This window comes from Folsomia candida, unplaced genomic scaffold (assembly GCF_002217175.1).
Source record: "Folsomia candida strain VU population unplaced genomic scaffold, ASM221717v1 Fcan01_Sc003, whole genome shotgun sequence".
NCBI classification, from domain to species: domain Eukaryota; kingdom Metazoa; phylum Arthropoda; class Collembola; order Entomobryomorpha; family Isotomidae; genus Folsomia; species Folsomia candida.
Genome location: NW_019091195.1, coordinates 9,453,636 through 9,479,329, shown reverse-complemented (window position 1 = coordinate 9,479,329; position 25,694 = coordinate 9,453,636). Strand labels below are relative to the sequence as shown.

Below are 25,694 nucleotides of genomic sequence, written 5' to 3'. Positions count from 1 at the left end.
TATATATAACGCCCTCGGATTATCAGACAGACTAACATGGAATGGAAACTCTAGGAAATTATGCAATTTTATGTTAGAGCTGTTAAAAGAAAACCTAAATGATGTGTGCGTACTGTAACCCCTGCTTGCTTCTGTTATTCATACTTACTAAATATACTTTGGCAATAAGTTTACAGTAGTAATAGCACATAATCTTGTATTGAAAAAATAAGTGCGTTGGGAATGATCCTTCAATAATGAACCTTCATTTATGTATACTTACTAATATATGTATCTACCACGTGCCGAAAGTGACTTGAAAATTATCACAATAAATCTTAAAATTAATTATAGATTATATTGATTGAAATACTTCGACTAATCCAAGTGCAAAGCAGTCAAATTTGATATGATTTGCTACTCGATAAAAATTATGGTAGAGGAGGAGGCATGTATCTAATCTCTGCAAATTTCGAGTACGAAGTATTACTGCTCGTTCATAAGTATGGCGACATCGACATTCGATTTTAGCTTTGGCAAGGCTAGGTTCGCAGCAGGATGCATTAATATTAATAATAATAAATTATGACAATGGCTTAATGACTAATGGGTTTGGTAGTACTGACATAGAATTGGCAAATTAATTCGGAATTGCTGAGAGTTGAGCTGATCCACCTGTCTGCTTAGGATTAGTGCTTACCACGTTTGACATATGCACAGATAATAAGTAATGCCCTCACTTTATATTAATTGTAATTTGTGTGCCCCAATTGTTGATTGTCATCCCATTCAACAAGTTACATTTTCTGGTTACAAAATAACCTACAGAACTAGAGGCTAACAATTTGCTGGTAACTCATATATCAATTCAGCCCACTGTCGCTGTATGAAGTCTCCATCGAAGCGTCTGCAATGCTACTACGTATGTACAAAATTATCAGTGCGGTAGAAATATACGCAGAACATCACTTTCCCAAAGATCACTATTATATGCATAATAATGCACTGATGGGTTTTTCAATAGCAATCATTGTACCGATGTGAAAAACAGATCCAATCCATATTTTTCAATGGTCATTAACGGATCGTTTTATTCAGTGAAGGATTGGCTGTATTATTTCAATATCAGCGGGATTTCAGAAAAACTCTGTTAATGCATTGTCATGAAAGTTTGCCGTAATTGTTGGAAATTTCGCATGACACAAATAATGCAAATTTTTATTCTTGGCCCTAAATAAGCCGTCAATTATGCCAGCACATCACCTTTTCTCACGCATTTTACTACAATTGTTCCACGCATTAGCAAAGCAAGTTGTAAGAGCATCTTTGTAATAAAGAGAAGTATGCAGTTAAGAGGGGAACAGTGCTGAGATTTACACTTGAGCTACATCATATTGAAGTGGAGTGGAGATAATAACGACCAATAAATGTACATAATTCCATAATAATAATAGATTCGCCTCGCTCCTGTTGGTGAAAATACACGCATATAGTTAAAGTTTGGCACAACCAAAATTGACCTCGATTCAATCTGAACAATCCAATTTACGGACAATTCTCGATAAAATAAGAAATGAAAGCTGATCCATTTTGTCTACAAAATTGCATATCAGTGGCGTTATAGATTCGTTACCAAAAACTTATTCGATTGCGAGCCGAAGTGATTTAATCTTCCATCAGCATATTTGTAGTTGCAATCAGTTCAAATTAAACGGCCAAGACAAGTCTTTGGAAATACCGGTTACCAACTAACTAACTAGGTGCTTCTTCACACTAGAACAGATTAGACTTGTGAGTTGGCCTTGCTCAAATTTAAAAATTTCTTCTCACGATTCTCAAACTGTTTAACCTGTTCTTCAACAATCCATTTCTGTTCGACGAACTTCGATCAGCGATTCATTTCTCGAAATCTACAGTTCCGATCAGCCATAATTGCTAAGGAATTACTGAGCAGGAAGCGAATGCATGCATAATAAAGCTGTACGTATAACTTTAGTTTAGACTTCTTATTCGTAATTTTAAATATATTGAAAATTTCTAAAAATCGAAAACATTGATTCCAATTGTGGCAATCATGGTTTATAAAGTTGGATTTGGATGATTTCTACTTAACTGCACACTGCAGGATAATTCTACGACTCCTATAATCAAAATCATGTAGCTTTTCAGTCTCTCGTGAATTGTAATAAGTACGCATTGATTGCAGCCTAAACGCTTACTAATTTAAATGATGAGACGTAAGTAGACGTGTAAAATGAAAATGCAATGTCTATCACATAAAGTTTATGAACGGCAACAGATTTTGGTACTTACAGCAAATGGTACGTATTGCGGAGGTGATTCATTTTTACTATATTTATAAATATTGTTGTTTCACTGTCACTCAATCGGAACAACACCTTGTAGAAGGAAACTCATCGGAAATGCTTGATCTTTTGAGAATACACAGGAGGAAATAAACCCCAAAATTAGTTATTATAAACAAACAATGCTTATAAACCTAACCCACATAATTAATTATACGTTGCATTAACCTTAATCTTTAGAGATCAGAAAAAGATATAAAAATAAATAAAACTTGGTAAAAATAAGAAAAAGTCTGTACAATTTCTGAAAAACGAAGAAGAAGACTCACAAATCAAGAGTCACATACTTTGTTTAACATGCTACTCTACGTGCACTTCACTACAAACCACGAATTCGCGTAGTATTCATTCATTTCTCCTCGTGCATTACTAAACAACCAGCGTAAATATTGTAATTGATCTATAACTGGGTTTATTGCCACAGTTAAAATAGTTTTGGTTGCCATTTGCGGCACCAGCCATTGTGCTGCACTTCTCCCTCTCTCTTTCCTCACAAGATAAACTTAATGGACTTGACCTTCTACGGAGGAGGAGAGGATTGGGGACAGGCACTGGAGATGATAATGCTCTTGTCAGTTGGCATCATTTGAGTTTATGTTCACTACGAGATTTGGCACACATGGACGAGATCGTCGAAATTATTGTCACTTCACTATATTCACACGACCAAATTGCTTTGCATAATAACTCCGGTGGCAATAAAGGGACGACATTCGTATGTAAGCGTCCTCGGTTCAATGAATTGTTGTTAGCAGCAATTATATTAGGTACTTGGAGATTTATGACAAATTCTCAACTTGGTTTCTCTTGTGCTGTTAAAATTTTATTACTGTATTGCTTTTGGCACATGAATCTCAAGTCCGTAGATGTAAATTGGGAGGATTTATCATGATCTGTTGATTCAAACGGCAAAAATACATCGCGGAATGAACCACAAAACTTTGAACTCGAATGAAATAATTCAGGCAACCAATTTAGCAAATCCAGAAAGTTGGAATATTATGCACACAGTTGAACGACACGGCCTCCTGTGAAGGAACCACCAGGATTATTATAGCAGCACCAACTCTGTAGGTACAAAATAATTGTGCGTGCAAATTCTCTATTATACAGAACTGCAGTTATTCGTTACATGGAATGTACATCTCGTCTCTTTTGCGGGCGAGTCAACAGGAAGTAATACGTTTTTTGTCAAGTTTTTGGCATATTTAACTCTTGAAACGCATTGGAATAGGTATGTATCAGATCTGACTCTGACATTGACCTTATCGAGCTCACATCTTGCTTGGTGTGAGATGAGTCCACACCCTTCAATTCACTTTATACAAATAAATAACCTTCTGTTGTTACCTCATACATACCTCCCAAGCACGACGGTTATAAATAAAGCAGCCCCTGATTGATGGAGATTAAACGCAAGAACGGTCATCTACAATCTTTAACGATGTAAAGGATGTGATGTAAAATTCGTCAGGCTCAAGATCAAATGGTGATAAAATCATTGTATCCATTCGTAAAGAAAATTCAATTCTTCGAGAGTGCTGTGCGTTGCGTGCCACTACAAATGCATATGCATTTACACCATTGCATATATTACATAAATACTAGAGGAAGACACGACTCCCGTAAAACTCTGCGAATAATCAGACTGGATGGAGAGAAAATTTGTTTTGAGTTTGCCGTTTGTTGAATGAGTTGTCAGTTGGTTGTCACTCGGTTCTTTACATGTGCAAATAAATCGTTTCTCTGTTTCGGTGTTACAGATATCATCGGTATGACATGCTATTTAGACCAGTAACCTACACCGTTACGACATAATCATCAAAAAACTATCTACTCATCCATGTCAACATTTACTGTTACGCAATATAGTTCGAGTGTTGAGTCCAATATGCAATATAGTTCCGTCTTGACGTCTTGATGCTTTTTGACTCATCCTTTCAGAAGTTCCGTTTGTTTAATGCTCTAATTAAAATTTATATGTATGTTGTTCTGAGAACGTGCACACAACAGCTCTAGAAATTGCAATTTGAAGAATTACCACATATTTCTGCATGTAAAATGCAGCAATGATGGTTAATAAAGACAGAAAAAATTGTAAGTTGAGTTTCATGTCATCTCTATCAAATTTTTGATAATTTGTTCTTATGTAGATATGCATTTATGTTGTTGACTATGTTCCTTGAAACAAATCCATTGGAAAACAAATTATTGAAAATCTTTACCCACACAATATATAGAAATATTTACTAAAATATACATACATATGTACATGCACTAAACCAGAGGTATTGTTCTGATTAAAAGCGAGCTTATCTATTTATCCTTGCAAGTACATACATTTGTGAACACACGCATAATTACAGTTTGATAACCAAAAACTTAAAGTCCCACCAATTTCACCTCACAAATTTTACTTTAGAAGTTGTAGCCCCAAAATCGATTAGTCCTCAGAAGCAGAAGACGTCATATTGTTCTTGAGTACAAGAGAGGATTAAATAAATTGGTGTGACATTACGACTCTGAGTTGTCTCAAATTTTCGCATTACAATTTTATGAGTTTGGAATTATGACTTGTAAACTAAGCAGCTAATCCTATTTGGCCGAGACGTTGGCTTGTATCACATGTTTTTTATATGCATTTTAACCCGTTATCGTAATCCTTCCGTCTAAAAACCTTACAGAGAAAAATTTGTGGCAAATTGTAATTTGTTTTTGGTAATTCAGAAACTCATCCTTGCAAACGGTAACTACAATCTTTTTCGTGTCTTGCTGATGAGCTGGCTATACGTACCCATCCTTTGCTTCGTATAGTCTTGCCGTATTCTTATTGCAACGTGTGTGTACCTACAGTCGGGCACTGCCGGGCTTACTGTCGCAAGTCGTAATCATGCTGCAATAATTTTGTGACTCAAGCAGTTATCGTACTTGTGTATAAGGCAAAGTGGACTTCCCATTTTATTCCTTGGTCGGCAGTCGGCATTGCTAAAATATTGGTGGCAGCAGTAGCCCATCATGTCCCAACAACCATGTTTTTATTGTAACAATAAGAATGGAACAACAAGTTCTACTTCACCTTGCACGTTTGGAGGAGGTAGGTCGTCGAACCTCAAGGAGTAGCATTCAACCATGTAATGTAAACGTACAATTACGACCACGGAGCCGAATTCAAATTCAGCTACACTTCAGACATCATATCACCCTAATTTTGTATGCATATTAAATAGCAGGACCAGGATATTATATTATTTGATTTTTAAATGACACGTTTATGTTTATTGCTCAACAAATTAAGAGGTCCAGCATTTCCACAGTAAGACAAACCTACTTATCTAGCAGCCAATTGAAGCACCCTTGTTTTTGAGGAGTAAAGAAGATGAGATCATGCCTGCTCCTTACAAGGATGAAATGAAAGGTAGTTGGTGAACAAATGCAACTTTAGCGTTCAATAAAAAGTGTAAAAATTCCGCAATATTTATTTATATTACATGGAATATCAAGGTTAAATGTGTTGCAATTCAAGTTCTGCATAGTAAGTACATAAGTACGTGCAGTTTTCCTGCTTCTAAAGATTTCACTATCTTTTGAGATTTGGGAACAACAACATTTTGTAAAACACTGAAAGGTTGGATTGTACTTACTACATGCTCGATAGCCAACCATGGTCAGCATTTAAATTAAATGTGATATCACCTTGTGTACATTCAGAGACATTTACGAAATTAAATGAATGTCTTGTTTCATTCGTCATGAGTTTTCTAATTTTTACAAAACTTTTATCTTTTAAATATCTGGTTTTCAGACCATAATATTTGGCAATCAGTCAGATTCATGACTAATTTGGTGACATAAAAATGCTAACTTGAACAACTCCTTATACATACATTGTAGTTGAAATTTCCGAACATAATTTAGCAAATATTAACCTTTCGATGCATATTTTCATGTTTTCCCGATGAGGGCAATGGCCAATCATAGAATGAATCTGTATATACGCAAGTTTACTAATATTCTATGGTCATGATACTAACATACATACGTAAGTTTGAATCCTTTGTTATTCATATCTGCGCCGTGGTGATCGTTTCTAAAAACAAATGAAGCATTGCTAATGTTTGAGAATAAGCAATAATAATATTTATTTATCGATAACAATAAGACGTTTGAACTCAATATTATACACCTTCTCTCACGACAGCTATTGAACACGCTCAACTCATTAACCGATATTTGACAAGTATTTAAATATTTATACGTACATAAAAAGCTTTATTTAAGCCGGTTCGATTTGGTTGACTGCTTTAAATTACTGAGCATGATTACAAATCAGAGCGCAGGTAATTATTATCATTGCCAAAATCCGTTCATTAGTTGCACTGATTACAGTAGATCCAACGGTCGCCGATATTTACAGTTGCGTTATTGACTTGCAAATTTTGAAATATTTAGTCAACATCAACGACTGTGTATGAATGAATGTCAAATACTTCCATGATTTTCCCATTTTAAGGACGAGTACTCACGTCTATTTATTGCACAAAGAGACACATCGGTGCATAAGTAATTTGAATACACATGTGACATGCTTATGCACTTACTACTTGCACGCCTAATTTGTCGTAAAATATTGTTGCCATTACTAATTTGTCTTATCTAGAACAAAAAATCGAAGCAGTGCGCAATACATATTTTTTGGTAGGTGCTTACTCGTTTTAGTGAATCATGTAGAAGTATCTGAACATATTTTATGACTAGAAAGAAAACTAACCGTAATGTATTGGATCCCGATTTGATCTTTTTCAAAGTATCATCAGTTCACTGCCCTTGATAAGTTTCCAATAAAATTCACAAGCATTTCTTTGTGTTGAGGTTGCACTAATGTTGGTAAATAAAACTATCAGGTTAGGTGTATGGAGTTGATGGTAGTAATTATTAGATTTATTTGTGTCCATAGTTGTTTGCCTCAACCACCTGCATTTTGTTTGAAGCACATTTTCAGCGTCGACTCAAGGTGGCTTACAGGAAGGAAGACATGTAGTCACATCCCACAGTTTGGTCACAAGGGCAGCGTTCTCGTGTCGTGAGTGAACACTGGAGGTTTCACAATATTACATATGGAATATGATATTCAGAAGAATGATATTGTGCTGTTCTAGCTTCTCAAACTTGTTTCGAAATTGGTTGACTCCGTCCGTCTTCCGATTAACTTATGTATTATTAACAATGCTCAGGCCATCCGAGTGGCAATAAACAGCTACACCATTTAGTGGTCACTAGACGCAGTCTATATGTGTAATGGCCAACGGAAGTGTGTGTGATATCCGCCTTTCGGGAAGGAGGCAGAAACAATGGGATGGTTCGGTAATATTATTATTATTTAACCGACGAACTCAACCACCCAAACCCATTAACACCGAACCTTCTTCGCCACTGTTGCACTCGATCCTCTTCGGTCTTGACGTATTCAGCAACTGCTGAAAACTTGGTTGATTCGCATGCATAGAACCAAGAGTGAATTTGCCAACCACAACCAACCATCGTGAAATTTCTCATGTACTGCAATTCATTTGACACTCCTTAACATCAACTGTCAAATGCAAAGCAGAGGGTTTACGTGCACTGTTGTTTGTTACCGCTGGGCAACACACGATTTAATAATGAATGCCTCCAAACGCCTAAACCAAACCAAAACACGACGCTTAGTGGCAACGAGAACAATGCAGCAGCACTCTTGGCTTGAGAAAGGAAAGGAAATAGTTTCTGAGCCTTCTTTACCTAACCCAAGAACAAATTGAAGAAGAAGACCTTACAGCAGCTCCTCTGCCTCGAGTTTCTCGTGAGAATGTGTATGGATATGTGTATGGATGAAGAGTCTTGGCTGCAATAGAACCATATTAGTTTACCTGGCTGAACTTTGTCATGGCGTACCTGTTGCTGCAGCATCACGCACAACTTGTATGCATTAAGATGCTCTTGTTGTTGGAACTAATAACGTGTCACTGCTATTGCCTCCCTTCCTTTATGCAGACAGGTAGAGAGAGGAACACGTTCAGTGAGTTCATGTTGGGTTGGATTGGAGTCATTAGAGAGATGTTGATTCATGAATAAAAGTATGTCTGTACGTACATCCAAAGGCTAACAAACTAGTAAATACAAAAGTTGGGTTTAGCCCTGCGGATGGTTCAGTCTGGTGGAAGCAATGGTATTTAAATTGGTAGAAAATGAACGTGGAAGTGGAATCCATTTACTCGGATGTGGATAAAAGCTCCGCATCGTCAAGCATGCCAGAGAAGATGAGGTTCAGGTGATGCAGCATTCAATGGGGAGCGAAAGAAAGGAAAACAGGTGGGCAGATTGCTTTACATACAACTGCACAAAAATGAATAAAAAGTAATGTCATAAAAATTTGAATGAAAACCAAAAACTACACGTACAGCACTACTCCTCTTGTGTGCACATATTTATGTGTGTGTCTAAGACCACCATTTATTTCCTATACTAATTTAATACCGGTTTCTAATCTGCATACGCTGCCAGATTTTTTTGTTTAATAAACTCAAAACCATTATTGCGTATTGTATGTGATTGTGGAGGATGAATCAATAATTGATGGGATTCAAAGGAAAATGCAGAATTTGGTCACAGCCTCCATAATAAGAAACAGATGCGGTTCATTATCAATCATTTAAATGGTAATATGGTAACATCCCTCCTTTCCAATAGGGCAATAGCCACACACATCCATCCGCATTTGTTGCACCATCTAATCAAATCGATGAATTAACTCGCACAATAAATAATATTTCTTTTCGACACTACTGTCTCAATAATGCCTCAGTCTCCTTAGTGCATGTGTACATATGTTTCAACCACCATTTAGAGCATGTGTCCATCTGGGGTGTTACAGAAAAGTAAGTTGATTGATTTTAAATTGAAGGAGGAGGAAATGGTGCCAAGAAGGCGTTGACATGATTGGAAATATTGAATCCGTTTCTAAGCAAAGAGTTCGTCCTGTCCTCGTATTTAGTTGCAGTGAAGAAGATGACGCAGTGTAATAAATAGATTTTACTAATAAATAATATAATATGACGACGCAACAGCTTTCCTGCATGTTAGTATCGTCGCTTGGTAGTCTTGGACTTTCAATTTTCAAGTCGCTAACGAGCAATTCATTAATCCGGTCTTGTAAAATGGGTGCATCACAATAATCATCAATCGTCTCAACTGCGAAAGCAACAACTGCAATTTCATACCACATACGTACACGAGAGCTGTTGCAAATCTTCTTTATTTTTTTCTCAACACAAGAGATGAGAACAACTTGTCAACTTTATTATTGCTCGCACTAACTAAAGATAGACTCGAATTTGTCAGTTACAATTGCAAATAGAAAGTTATAAGCCGCTAATGTTGCATTACATTTTAGGACGGGAGGACGATTTTGTTCGCTCGACATAAAAAATAATTCTGCATAAGTGCCATTCGTTCATGGCATCTTGATTTTATAGATCTGTGAAATACAATTCTGAATAAAAGAAAAGAAAAATTTCTAAATCTAACAGGCCAACTGTCAACTTTATTTCAAGTGATCTTTATAAATTGCAGGAATCAGACGAAGAAAAATGAATGAAAGATGCAACTGTCATTTTCTATTACAATTCAAATAAATAACGGAAAAACTCGTGTCGTATTTGAATCCAGCGAGGAAAATGAACCTATTTCCCTTCTTGCCCAAGTATTTAGACAAATAAACGCAGACGCATTCTTTACTTGAAATTCGTGATTTAAATGGATTTAATATCATGTATCATGTTTTTTTGTAATAAGTCTCAAATAAAGTGCTCAATATTTTTAACCCAAGAAATGAATCACGTTCAACTATGGAAAATCTTGAGCATTCCTACCGTACTTACCTGCATAAAAAATAGCTAAATAGCCAAAAACAATAATGATACAGCTATTATTTAAATATCCCATCTTATTGGACGTTCCCTCGTGAATCAGTAAACAATTTGAATCATTCGATGACCTCAAAACGCCGAGGAAGGCGACAAGTAATCAGAAACAAAATGATTCTACGAATTGTAAGGTTGAGGATGAAAGTTTAATCCAAGTCAACGACGTGATACTATCAATTTCTTTTAAATTCGAATGTCGCAATGTACATACGTTTATGTCGCACTTGAATATTTGGACTAACGACGTGCTTTTCTTTGAAGAGTATACTTGCCCAGAGGTAGTTCTCAATTGTGGCAAAAAATTAAAGATTCTCAGGCACACTTCTAATCCTACGCGTAACATGTGCATAGTACAACATTCAATTTGGTGGAGGTAAAAAAAGTGTGCAAATCAGAAGAAGAATGCAAAATATTAATTATTATGGGTTTAAATTTGTATAAAGTTTTTGTTTTTGTGACAGCAAAATTAGGTTGACGTTACAGCAGATATGTACTTTTAAATCCCCAAGACAAAAGAAAGTTGTGTACATCACAACAGGAACCACTGATGACACATTCAAAGGAATGAATGACGATCAACAGAGGATGCACTACTGCTGCCTGACCTGGCTGATCACAATAATGCAATGACACACTCTATCAAACCGAGGTTGATGCAGATTTATTCTTTCATCGTAATTGAATTTTCATACCAATTCGAATTATGAATAGTCGAGGTGTCTTTCGACTCGAAAATTAAGAAATTACTTTCAATGCTGGGGTCATTGTATGTGCCTTGCTCGATGGTGAGTTCTATAAGTAGATGCATCATGCATGAGACCATAATTCAGCAAGATCTATTATGTTCTTATCATTGGTTCTAATAAGTACACGGTAAGAATTCTGCCTGGGTAATAATGTATGTTCCGATACGGAAAGTGGTAAAAAGGAATTGAAACAGGCAAAAAAATCTGAATTTGAATTTTTTCCAAAAAAGACGATTTTTTGCATACTTATGTTTTGTCATTGTCAGTTAATCAACCAGTTGTTAGAAAATGTGTACATTCACTAATTAAGCCTAAAACCAATATTAATCACACAAGTTGTGACCACAACCGACTCAGGTTTACTAGACCAAGTTAACCAAGAAAGTCATGATTGCTGCAATGTTTAGTATTTTATGAGTCAGCAAGGAAAGCAACATCATGTTTGATACGTCCTTCCCTGACAAGATGATTTTGGCAAAACTGGATTTTGTGGGTCAGTGAGTACGACTATCTATGGGACATGAGAAGTGAAATTATTTAAATTATCTGGGAGTGCATCACAACTTCACATGAGCACTATCAACAGATTGATAAACTTACTATAGCATAATTTGTGCTTTAATGGTACTTTGATGATATTTGTAAGATTGTAACGTCTCAGTATCACCGAATTAAAGTACGAATAGTATCTCACATACATAAAGTATCACATCTGCTCACATATTCCATAAATTTTACACAACTCACATGTTGGTGCGGTTTAATCTTAGATGTAGTAAAACGAGATTAAAATCAACCAAACTTTGAACCAATAATACAATATCAGAGGTGCTCAGATTTGGATGATGAGATAAGCAATGGAAGCATAGATATTCCGTAGTAAAAGTGTTGATTGAGATTAGTAGGGCACATGTAGCCTGCGTCTTCTGCTTTCTTGCACTCATCTCACGATCACTAAAAACATCATTGCGACGTCTCAACAACTATCGCTACTAAATATGTGTAAAAGTTCAGATCAAAACAATTCGTTTGCCATCTCAGCCAATGGAGCAAATTGAAGTATGTGTGCATGCAGAGGGACATACATAAAAATGCAACGCCGACAAGAAGCCACACTCGTTTGACGTTTCGCTAATTCATTGTTGACTCGATACTGATGACTGCAATTGCATTTTTTTACATTTTTTAAATGTATTTTTGTAATCGTTTTATTTTGTAGGTTTTTTGACATGTAAAAAATACAACGCATGTTGAAATAATTTTTTAAGACAGGTTGCACGAACGTATGGCTGCAGATTGTTCTGCACGAGTTACAAATGGATTGCAACCTGAGAGCGGCATGTAAAATATATGCAGTGTCGCTCTTATGAGTTCAATTTTTACTAGGATTTGGTTTGATACAATGCAACACAGGTTTTAAAGATTTAGTGTAGAGCCAATAATATGTGTAAATATTTTTTCAGCGATCAAATGGCCTAATTGAACAATTTTAATATCCAAATAATTACAATACGTTGCACTTCAATAAACGCGCTACATGCCAGTCACAATTATCCAAGAGCATGGAGCACAAAATTAACATACTCCTTCAAATTCGTAGATTGCACAAATACAAATTAAGTGTGAACAAAGTTCGATGTTGATTGACCAATCCAACAAATAAATGCAAGTTAAAAAATTAACTACTGAAATGGAGCGTGTTAAAATGTCATAAGTAACAGCAACGTGTCTAGTAAGTTGGGACTCAAGTTACGGAAATGCACATTGCAACATATAAGATCATGTCATTGCAAATATGCGGATCTGACAAACTCAGGTTACTTTGTATTGACAGCAATTTTGTCAAAAATTGGTCTGTGGCTTTTATGCACAAGCATAAAAGTTCAACGAGTCCAAACCAAAGACGATGAGAGAAAGTGTGCACAAATTGGCTCCAATAAAGCAGATTTTGCGAATGAATAGAGACGGCTGAGATTTGCAGTGTGCAGACCACTTGGGAGGCAGCTAATTCCCAAGAGTCTTCCTTTGTACTGTGCACATTGTCATTCTTTTAAACAATCCAACGAATGACCGGAAGTTACTTTACAACTAAGCACTTAATACATTTTTAATAGCAATAAGCATAAGCAATTAAGTAATTAGCGTGTAAGTTTTTAAGCCTGCTTAAATTTTACGGCAGTAATGCACGAAATCCTTCATGACCTTTCTTGTTTTGTAATAAATTACATTAACCGATCTAAAAAATATTCAACTCTCTCGAACGATAATATTTATTGCTTAAAAAATCCGTAATTCTTTTTCGTTAAAATTCTGCTTAGATTTTAAACTCGAAACTAAATGAATCGTGAGTTATTGTTATTTTTTTGAGCTGTAGAACACAATAGAAAAATTTTTAATCCAAAGGTCTGCTGCGTGGCACATAATCCCTTCATTAACTTTTTTACAATGAAAATGTTCCAAGTTTCTCACGTCCTTGACTCTTTGCATGCGAATAAATGTTAATGAACTAATGTCATTTCAACGGTCAACGATGTCAGCTGGTTATTCTCCTTAATTTCTCATGACACTGTACTCATTCTTACCATTTAGATCAACATTGATAAAATGGCTATGTTGAACCATCGCTTAATTGACGTACGTACGTATGCACATATGTACGTATTACGTACGCAATTACGGAAAAAATATTTAGACACAATCAAAGATGCTTAATTATTCTATTTTATATATTGCACTCATTTGAGTCTTTATTTCTCGATAGAGTCAGTATTATCTGAAAACAATACAAGACTTTCCTTAATCAGCTCCCAATTACGTGGAAAAGTAAATGCACCAAAAAATACCAAAATTCCAGTCATGCAAGGACGCAGCCAAGGTTATTTGTTGGTAAAGATTTCTCAGAGAGCTGATGACTCGTGGTAAAAGTAAAAACTTGTTCGAATGATGATGCAACAAGATAAGTACAACATGGTTGGGAAATTTGCTCTTCTTCTTCTAAAACCATAATCCCAACCATAGAGTCAACAGAAGGTTATTTCAAATAGGGATGCTAATAATTTTGGGTTATGTTTCCAGTTTTTAAATGCAGCCTCTTCACTTATTGTCTTGTCTGTAAATATGTAGATACAAACAGAAAATTGTATAATTACAGATTAGGTTGAGGGCACAGGTTGAATGGGTAAGCAGAACAATAAGATGGAATGACTGAAGGAAATGTTTATCTCGTCCCACCTTTATTCGAGATGTATGCAAAGGTCTACTGAAGTAGAATCTGACAATGTGAGGGAGTAAATCAGAGGAAGGCACAAGATCATTTCCGAAGTTTCATTGTGTTCCACATACATACCATTCTCCCTCCGTGGTTCAACTGTGATTAATTTCTTTACATAAGTAAATGCGTCTAAGAAGCTATATTTAGTACGATTGTTGCTGATGAATAATGCAGGCCTCACATCGAAACAATTTGTTATTTAATTGGACAATTTATATTTAGAACAAAAGAAGTAATCAAATCCAGTGGGCTGTGCACACATTCGTATAATTTGGAATTGTTGTATTGTCAACGTGCGTTCTTTTCAAGAAATAAAATATTGCACAATTACGACCATTACAATTTGAAATTGATGGCCACAGACAAAATACGATAATGATTAAGGATCGTGGCATAATTTATTTGAAAGTCAATCTGCTTCTGCACGCAACAACATGTGAAATTGATACATGCAAGAAAAGATATGTACATATGTCTCTATACATATGTAGCTATAAGCCTGAGCATCTATCAGTACGTAGCTTATCTTATCTTAGAAGTTCTGATTGACACAGTGCTCCAATATAATGGTTGAATGCCACAGGGATGCAGTCCAAAATTATGCAGAGCTTTGACGTTGGGTTATATTGAAGAAAATTATTCCTATCGACGGAAAATCTACCTTGAAGTTGAGGTGATCCATTTTTGCAGATAGCAGGATATGCCAATTTTATCCTTGTCATGCTCAAAACCCTCCGGAATTGATCACTTACTCTTGCAACGCATCATAATAAATAAAGTACAACTCACCAACTATTACTATTGCGGAGAACAGGCTGAGTAGTCATTAATTTGTGAAATTGTATGCTCAGCACCACTTTACCTTCTTTGTCAACCACAACTGATGTTAAGTGGAGATAAGTATTTCGATTGATCTCGATCTCCACAAATTATTGACAGCACATTAATTACTTTGAAAATTGACAAAAATATTGAGTAATAATTTTTTCGACTTGTTTGACTTTTAATTTCTTCAAATTACATGCCGTGTTATGTGTATTGCATAATTGTCATGCAGAAATTGTAAGATGTAAAAACAGCAGGTTTTTTCGTTTTTTTCTGGTACACGTTGATGAGTAAGATTATTTAATTAGGGATCATTAAGCAGCGACCATTAGCAAAAGGCAGTGTTAATTTCTGTCGAGCGAGTTACACCAGAATACTGTTGACTCAAGTGCAAGATTTTGCAATGTGTGAGCTTACTTTCACTTTGACACCATTTGTCATTTCAATCACTCCACAACACGAAATCTTCATTGAGCAATTAACAAGAAACTGCAATGCAACTGAGGCATATGTACGGTCGACGTGCACAATGTGACAATTCACCACCTTGAAGGAATGCATTACCTCCCGCATTGAACAGCGTGTATCACACCACATTCCAGATGCTATAAATGCATAGATTAGGGCATGAAGTCTGTATTTGAGGCGAAAAATACAAATACCAAAGATAAATGACGGTCGAATTGGTCAACTACTACTCAGCGTACAGCAGAACTCTGCAGATTGCTTTATAATTTTGCGATGGCTTGTTGTGTGTGGTCATTTACTTTGTTTTTCTGTCATTTGCGTTAAAGGCCAGACAACATGAAAAATCTTTTCGCGTTGATGACACAGAATTACCAAGATTAACAACACGGTGCGTGATGACTGATGAGCACAACATGGAGTTAGATTTACGAGGTCCACTGACAAATTACCATTCTCAAAAAATTGGTGAGATTGGGGTTGAGAATATTACGCGTAAAAGTTTAACAATAATTGCCAACTTCATAGCTACTTCTTGTGACTAATAAATTGAGTTTATAAAATATTTTGAATCTCTTACATATTTATTTTTTGAAACCATTCCTACTACTGTTTTGGTCATTAGACACCTACTCCTCCACGTGTACAACATTAATTACTGCTGCATGTCGTGAGTAATTATGTAAAACCTAAAATCATGCACAACCACCTTGTAATCTTCAGTAGCAGAATAATTAGGTCGTATATAATTCTTTTGACCGATACAAATTATTTGACGTTAAGAAATACTACATGTGCAGGATTCTCTCTGTCGCAATAGTTCGGTTTTTGCTGGAGCTTCTGATCGACGTCCTTCATTAAACAAGCAAGTATTGGGCAATTCCCGTATTTACCGCACATGAATATGTACACATTCTACTGAATGCCAAAACCTTACTCGGAAATTTACCGCACATGAATATTCTTAAAATGTCATATCGGAGTAGCATCTCATTAAACTAACCAACTTGAAAAAAATCCCGTTTGTGGCAAATTATCTACAACACAGCGTCAAGTGAAGCTTTTGACGGAATAGGAACACACATGATGATCAGAGAATGGTGATAGCGGTCTTACAAAAAATCACAGAAAGGTCCATCCTAGACGGCTGTCAGAGTTGCGAGAAAAAATTAGTGTATTATGCACAACGCATATGTTCGTCATATAATATGTACGAAGAGCCCACGGGAAAACTTTTGATATCGACCGAAACTATTTATTTTGAGTAACGAAATTTTTATCAGCCTTACCTCCTCTAATCAAAGACTTATTACTAGTCAGCTTTTAGTTTAGCTAATTAATTTTAAACCCATCCGACAGTTACTAAGTACTATATGTGCATAGATACCTCTACAAATGCAAATACCCAAATACCAATTTTGCCGAAAGAGATCCACACAATCAATAAACCATTTTTGCCTTAAAAGAACACACTTGAACTAATATCATACATAATTTTACAACTGAATATATAAGGATGCAAATGAATATACTACGGACTAGATGAAAATTGCACGTTTATTCTCACCTATTTGAAATCAGAGAGGAGTGATCATTCAAGCTCAACGTGGAGGAACTGTTCTGGGCATCCGTTTTCGATGTGGAAGGCAGCGTTGCGTTTATCCCATTTTGATTGTTTTTGCTTTGGGGACCGTATGAGGACGACGATCCCCAAAATTTTTTTTTGAGACACAAAATTTTGACAGGTGTTTGACTGGCCTCTTGGACCAGTCAGTCAATCAATGGAACAGCTTAAATACGAGGGGACGAATTGATCAATAGATGAAAAATATCTTGATTTTTATAGAAACAACTGTTCCAGAATATGTAATAATTCTGTACTTAATTTATTAATAGTTGTGTTTCGACCTCAACTTTGCAACTTTCTCACAGTCACTGCTCGCCCTGGGCCAACTCACTCGTGTGTAAAATCCCGTTGTTCACGTTGTAAGAAACACCGCACAAGTCATAATTGAGACAAATTTTTGTCTTCCTTTTCGAGAACGAGTTTTGTCAAACGAAATGTTTATGTTGATGGGAGAATTCGTCATCCGTTTCTTTCACTCTGCTGATACCTTTTCATGTCACGGGCACAACAGGCATTCAACAATTCAGTTCAAAATGATGAACCAAGTTATCGTATATATTAAACTTTGTAAGAAAACACTAACATATATTCAAAACATGAGGAAAGGCACATTAATTTTCTAAAAGCTAGTGTTGATTGCTTATTAAAACAGCTATATAATGCTTCCCGTTCAGCCACCACACCTCCTCCTGCGTCGTCGTTACCTGTAAAATAATACCAGACATTGCATATTATTAGTTAGTTGAAACCATTGTCTCATCACGGGCTAAATAATTTACTTGGTCAGCTTGTTTAGCCCAGAAGAAGACATTCTTGCTGAAACACTTCCTTCCTACCATTCACAATTTCAATACTTGCAACAAACGACTATATTGTTACATAATTTGTCGACACTGAATGAGATAACGTTACTCTGAAAGTATAAGCACACACCTGTGGGGTTAATTAACAAGAGCTATACACTTTACAATAATAGCGGTTGGTATGTGAATTTAATATGAAGTTCAGTTATTCTTCCCATGAAAGATGGTGACGAACTGCATGAGCTGTTTGAATAACCAAATTTAGAACAAGGTTTGCTTCAATTTCGTGCTTTCACATTAAATGCAAACAAATGCAGCAGAGCTGTAAGATTGAAAGCTCCAGTAAAATTGAAACATGGTTAGTATCTGTTCTCTTATATATTTCGTTCTCGCTAATTCAACGGCATTGGAGTATGAGATAGGATGTACGGACATACATAAGTAATGCAGTTTCCCTGTGTAATAATCTCATGCAAACTGTGAGTACTACTGAAAATTCTAAAATTTGATTAATGTTGCCTGATTCATTTGACAGAATTTGACCTGAGAACCTAATCAACACGTATTTTAGCATCGCAATTTAAGAGACGCATTATTGTGTAATTCAGTGCAAGTACAGTAAATATCTGTGAATTAAAGACCAAAAACTAGAGTACATTTATTGGATTCAAGGCTTAATTCTATTGGATGACTATTGTATTTACTATCTTTTGTAAAGTAACTCCGGGTTTATAAAGAATCTGAATATCTGCGATATCTGACAAATATTAATGCGCCTCAACAAAATAATGTAAACGATACCACGTGCACATAACACTTAACTCTTTCTTCTGGTTATGCTCATAACTCTAACTTAGATTTCAATAATATTCAATTGAAACTGATGGTGGTACTCATATTTAGTTGTCCATCTCAAAGTGCAGTATTGCGCTTTACTGTATTTTTAGCGTAATACTTGTATAAGTACATACTACATACACGTTCTTGAAAGTATCGAAAGGAGTGCACACAAGTATACATATTTGTAAATACACAAGTCCCCATAATTTTAGCAAGACTACCGGAAGGAAATATAGATTTATACATACCTATATTACTATAACTAATGCTTTAATGAATGCGTTATGTAAAAGTTGCATTTTACTGTTGGTTAAACATATTATGGGCTTTAACAATTGATGGAAAAGTAATTAGTTAAAAACCAAATCCAATCCATAGCTTTCCACCTGAACCACACAGATTCCTCTTTGTGCACAAAATAATCCATTCTTTGATGCAAAGACGAATGAATCGACAGTTTCTATTTTCATGACGATCTTTGTTCATAATTTGCTTGTGATTGGGGAATACAAGTTTGCATAAGAAATTTAAAATTGTAATCTCAAGCGAAATACTTTCTAACAAACATCACCACTTAACATAATAAGTTGAGGGAAGGTGTTTAAGTATATAGAATTAATTCAAAGTAAAATGGTCGGAATCATGACCTGGCATTTATCAGGCTGCTTTTTTAGGCTTTACATGAACAATATTTTTGGAAAGATATTTGACAGCGGGTTAAATAATGTAATTCTGAAAGATAATTGTCTTTTTGTGAGGTAAAACGAAGAGTGGCATTGTTTTACTTGCCAAAAATTCAGGCAACGGGCAGCACAGATATACGTACAGACGTAAGTATAGAATTATAAACCTTTTATGTATTAATTTATAAAATGACTGTACCCCAACTTATTTTTACTACCGCTGACATAACACAGGTGCAACGCATACCCACATTTTGACTTGCATGTGTTCAAGCATATGTGGAGATAGACTATTACTCATTTTCAGCAAAAATGTTATCTTTCCGCTATGTTGATTTTGCAGAATTCTGGATAGACTCACATGCTAAGAGCACGGACTATGCATAGCCAATCCAGAATGTCTGCTAAATAAATAAACTGAATGATTCAATTAATCCAATGACACTAAACCAACGACCGAGTCATGAAAGCTACACCACACATAACCTCACAAGTGGGCATATTTGCAAAAAAACAGCATCTTACTGAAATATATTACTTCAACACTTCGCGTGTCAAACCATAACTGGAACACTGCCAAATTCCAGACGTAGTCTAATAAGCACTTGTAGTTGTCACTTACTAATTAATAACATGCTGGATAAAGGAGATAAATTGATATTTGAATTACGACTCATCTACCTCCATGTACTTCCAAGTGGTTATACGTACATACATACGTATTATGTACATAAATATGTATACATGTATGTATAAGTGTGAGTACTTTACTTGTTTTCATAACATAATATGTACAACGTAACTGCCTTAAATTTCGCAACCTCACAAGATCACATCACAACTTAAGATGTGCGAAAGTCTCTAGAATTTTTTAAGATGAAAATATATGAAGCGACGTATGTACGTATTACGTAGTATAAGTTTAAAAGTAGTATGGATAATCAAGAGTGACAGCAACCAATGTCATTTTCACTTACGTTTTAATTGATGAGCACAAAAGTTTACACCCAAAAACAAACACTGTAATTTCCTATGTTAACAATTTTGTAATACTTTTCACATCACTCCCTTTAGACAGAATTTGTTAATAAAATACTGTGTGCATCAGCCTCTGATGATTTCAGCTACATGATACCTCAAGGATTATGTAGCTCTCACAACTCCACCTGAGTCCACGAAAATTGTGTTACTTAATCCACCAACGGCAACACACACATTACACCGCCTCACCTGCATGATAGATTCTGCTGAAGACTTTCTTGTCATATGCACGATGAAATGAAACCACCCTTCCATACAATGTTGATGGTGTTGATAACAATAATCCAGTCCTTCTTGGTGGAATGACCATCCCATTGATATGCTGATCCCTAAGCTCACTCACCCCTCGTACTCGTACTCCTTCTCATCCAGTTTTCAGGTGAATTCCATCCATCCACTTTACCAGTATTTTCCAACAATGCTAACAACAACTTTCCATCGCTTCCATGAAGAGGTTGGAGTTTCTTTGAAATATTTTATTGCTCCGGGAATTGATGATCGTCTATCCAGGTCTGTTTCATGGCCAAAGTAGTTTGCCAAGAATTTTTCCCATTATTTTACTCCAATCTATATCCTTGTTTCTTTATGCAACTTTACATGCCACTGAACAAAGCGGAATTGCATTGTACATAATATACAGATGATCCCATAATACTCTCATCATGCAAACCCTTGCCTTGTGTGCTTGCTGCATATCAGTTGCATCTCCGTCTACGGATTTGTATATTGCATACGCAATTGATGAAAGCTGAGCAAAATAGAATGCTGCCATCAATTAACTTTAATGATTCATGAGTTCTATACGTATGTACATATGTACTTATGAATCTGAGCCACGGAAAGTTGATTTTTTACTCCTTAATCAAAAGTATAAGTTGTTTCGCCAAATTTTGAGCTAACTATCGATTAAACAAGATGAGAATTTTTGAAATAATGGGAATGGGAGTGAACCAAAAATGTCATTTTAATAAAGTAGCAGTTTCAAGAGATATTTTCTGCCTACGCCTAAAAACTTAACCCACTTAAAATTTTACAGCAAGTCGAATTGGCTCCACAATTCACAATGAGCGAGCTCACCAGGATGTGGACCACACTTTGTAACTGTTTACCTTTCGGTGAGCGAGTGGATTCCAATGGACGAGACTGTGTCATGCCAAGCTATAAATAAATGGTCAATTCTATAACGAGGTGCAGATGAAAAAATTCTATAGATAATCACGATCCCGTTATTCCCATGTTGCTGCATTTTGAGCTGCTTGAGTTTTGTTACCAGGATTGACTTACAATAATGCATGGTGGCAAATAGTACATAAACCCTGTACACACACACTTGTAATATCATTAGAGTTTTCTTTACAGCGAAATTTTTGAATTAAAAATTAAAAATGTATGTATCGTGGAATGCGTGCGTCACATCCGTCTAGGATTTACGATGCATAATTTGCTTGTAGGGTGAACAAGAACCCTTCTATTACGTAATCCAATTGTAGGCACACCAATAACAAACATTGAATTGCATTTTTAATTAAAATCAACTCCTGTATTTCAATATGTACATTGAGTTAAAATATTATCAAACAAGAAGTGATTAACTTTGATTAAATAACAACCCCGATGACTAAACGGATTGATCCACTTCCAAAATTAAATATAATAAAAATGTGAAAGGTTGATACAGAAGTATTTATTAGTACGCACATACATTTAATTGATTATCAGGCGTAAACCAAGTAAGTATGCATCAATAACGCAATTTTTCAGCTTTCAATTCATTCTTTGAAAAATTTAAGCCAGAAATTTTTTGCCAGAAATTACAATATTGGAGCAGATCAAGATATTTTATAATTTATAACTTTCACTCAACTACGACCTTCAACACAAAGGGTTTCAAAGCATGGAGTTGAAGGATTAAAGTTGGATGGACAAACAACATGCCTCGTAATGTAAACACCATCACTCAGGCACTACATTATCTATTGCCTTCAAAGCCATGATTTCTTTTTGCAGATATCACCATCATTATTGCCACCACTCGAGACATTCCACACACAAACTATACATAGAAGAAGACCAAAAAGTGTGAGCGAGAGAGAGACCAGTTTCATATCCCTGCTTCTACTCCTCTGAAAGTCTATGTAAATTTATTTATTGAGATGAATAATGCATCACAAAGCATTCTCATGACCATCCGGCATCCCTACGAAAACACTCACTCAGTGGAAACTCGGTTTCCTTCCATTTTGGTGGACTGAGGAGTCCTGAGTCTCACTCAAGCAACTCCATGTTGCTCGCCCGTTCAAAACGGAGGAAGAAAGTGGAGCAATGGATTTTGGATTGACGGAGAAATTCAACAAGCAGAGACTTAGCGAAGAAGCGATGTCCAGGGTATAATCTTGGAGCCTGGTTGCTGGAGACTCTGACCAGGCTGCAATCAGCAGCAGACAGATCGAGGGTTTGAAAAACTTGTTCTCTGGAGAAATTACTTTGTGATTTCAACATATGATTCGTTGCCTCACAGAGACCGCATTACGCAATGACGTGTTGGTAACAAAGCTCGAAGGAGTCTATGCATCCTTAACACGTAGATGGACTTACGCATTACTTTATTAATCACAAACACATTGATAAAATATAAAATACATTTATTGTTACTTGGCTTGGGGAGTAGAGGAAAAGCCCAATGTTGGTGGGTTGGGAAAACCTCTACTTGATCCAGATAGGCGTCCGAGATCGCCATTCGGCCACTTTTAAGATTCTGTAAATAATTTGACATACCATTTAAATATAAAATAATTATTCCAAACCTTGTGTCAACAAATGTTAATTATCTTTCACAAAAAGTAAAAGATTTCAAGTCAATTTGTACATCATTTTAGTTTTAGTTTTAGTGCTTAAAGAATTTATTGATGACGCTAACAGTTTGTTTTAATCTTTCAGAGCTTATTGCAAAATATCAATAAGAACTGATTGCATTTTCCCTGTAGACACTCAAAGAGATCGATTATCTCCTGAAACCAATCTTGTGAATGTGCAGGGATGGAACTTCGGGCAGACCTATAGAAAATTTGGTAACCCGCTAAGGGGGACATGTCGTCGATCTAGAAGACTGTTAATACTATGCTAGTCGACCAGTAAACCTCTTTGGTAGCACATTGTAACGACGGGTGAAAATACGGAGCATCATTCAAGTTCCCTCGAGTGTGTTGACTGTTGGAAAGAAAGAACCAATCTCCGTTTTGTGTGCGGGGGCCCGAAGCAAGCCACTGGTGGGCACATTCTAAAGGAGATTGTCAAGATTGGCTGCGTCAGATGTAAAGCATTCATTTTGCATTTTCTATTTTTTACGGCTTTCGTTTGATTGTGGTAACTCGTCCATTTTATTCACTTGCTCTACCTTGACTTTCCCCACCACAAAAATAGGCGCAGGCTAAAAACTGAGCGATTATTCACGGCTTATATACCGCGCAGTATGCATGCATAAGTTGGCCCTGGTTTAAATGGTTTTGAATGGAGGAGAGCATGCACCGTCAGCATTTGCATTCAGGAGGGCAGTTCACATTTGAACTTGCTGGGACGGAAAGAGGATAAGAGCCAGCTTGGTGTTTGCTGCTCTGCCGAGTTGAGACAATCAGCGAAGGAGAAAGCGAGGAGAAAGTGGGCTAAGATATACAGGAACGAGCTCAAACGACTTGTGAGTAAGGCACGAGTGAGCAACAGTGCAAGCGGTGGAGTTATGCAGTTGAAGGCTTCAGCCCAACTGCTGCGTCTCCAATTTGTAGTGCCGTGGTGGGCTTGCTTTTTACGTTTGAGCCTTAATGTTTCATGTACAGAGAGAAAGGTCCTATTGCTTGCTTATTTCTCTCCAATACATCCTCAAATGAACCCTCCACCCACACGAGCAACGTGACTCGAAGTGATAAAATTTATCCTCCCCTCGGTGACATCATTTACGCCGAGCCCTCTCCTCAGTATCATCCGTTTTCACAAACGGTTCTTTCATAGAGCACACAATTCTTTCTGAAATATTAGCACGGTTGTTGTCGAGCTCGTACACCATTTGATCCCTTTTCTCCCCATTTCACACTTCTTCCTCAATCGAATCATTCAGTTACACACACGATGAGAATTCAACCTAGATTCATCTTTCGACCTCCTCCTGTTGGGCATCGTGGTATTTTCCGTGTCGAATGGTCGAATAAAATCAAACCATTTGTTAGGAATTTAGACCGGAACAGCACGTATGCATGCTATTGATATGTGCAGATTGGACTCATGGATCTCGACAGAACGTTGCCGTTGAAACTCCAAAATCAAGTCCGTGAAAGAAAATTTGTGGAATGCTTCAACAGAGCGGCGTGATAGGAAATAGAATTCCACTCTTGCCCTGCTGAGATATAAAGTGCAGAGAAAATAGCTCTTCATAACTTCCAACCCGTTGCTGCTGCTGTTGCTGAGCATTCCCATACATATACATGGATACATACATACATATATACGTTCGTATTTCGGTTCGTTTGTGTCACTTTTATACTGCCTTCACTACAGAACGTAGAATATCCCATCATATAATGCAATATTAAGCTCTGCACCAAACCCGCATTTTGTACAACACACAGAGGAGCACAGCCCAACTGCGGCAAGGCTCCCATTGCGTTAGTTGTTTCGCATATGTACAAAACAAACCATGCAACATGGAACGAGAAGGTTTGCAAGTTCGGAGCAAATAATAATGGGCATACAACTCACACACATACCCAAGTTGCATTCCTCACTTTCTCCAGTTATCTAGTTAACACTCTAGAATGCTGGAGAGAGTGTCTGATCAATTTATTGCTACACTTCTCCTTGGGTCAAAAGTCACGGTCGAATATTCTCTCATCATCGTTAAGAGGAGCAGCAGCAGTGGCAGCAGAAAAAGACGGGACATCAGGTTGGCTGGAGTGGTTGAATGGACTTTCACTCAATGGGAGGAAGAATAAGAAAAGGCTGAGATCAGGCTGACTGAACATCAGCCGCACGTGCTTTCTCCCAACACGGCTGCCCCATTTCTCTCTTTCTCTATTTCTCTCTCCGATATTGGAGATAGCTGT

General features: G+C 36.5%; 1 protein-coding gene across 6 annotated transcripts in view; it reads right to left on the bottom strand.

The window, feature by feature from the left end:
- Positions 1 to 20,776, bottom strand: part of LOC110845449 (serine-rich adhesin for platelets) — a 31,184-nt gene extending 10,408 nt beyond the window's left edge. For 3 of the 6 annotated variants that reach the window (XM_022091865.2, XM_022091866.2, XM_022091868.2), the window contains exon 1: positions 2,293 to 2,339. In XM_022091865.2, the coding sequence (XP_021947557.1) occupies positions 2,293 to 2,324 (32 nt within the window). In that variant the 5' untranslated portion in view covers positions 2,325 to 2,339. Of the gene's footprint in view, positions 1 to 2,292; positions 2,340 to 7,113; positions 7,221 to 7,316; positions 8,193 to 17,177; positions 17,942 to 18,016; positions 18,130 to 20,540 lie in introns of those variants that run through there. The other 3 variants (XM_035848947.1, XM_035848949.1, XM_035848948.1) reach the window with 3 other exon arrangements.
- Positions 20,777 to 25,694: the final 4,918 nt, after the last annotated feature.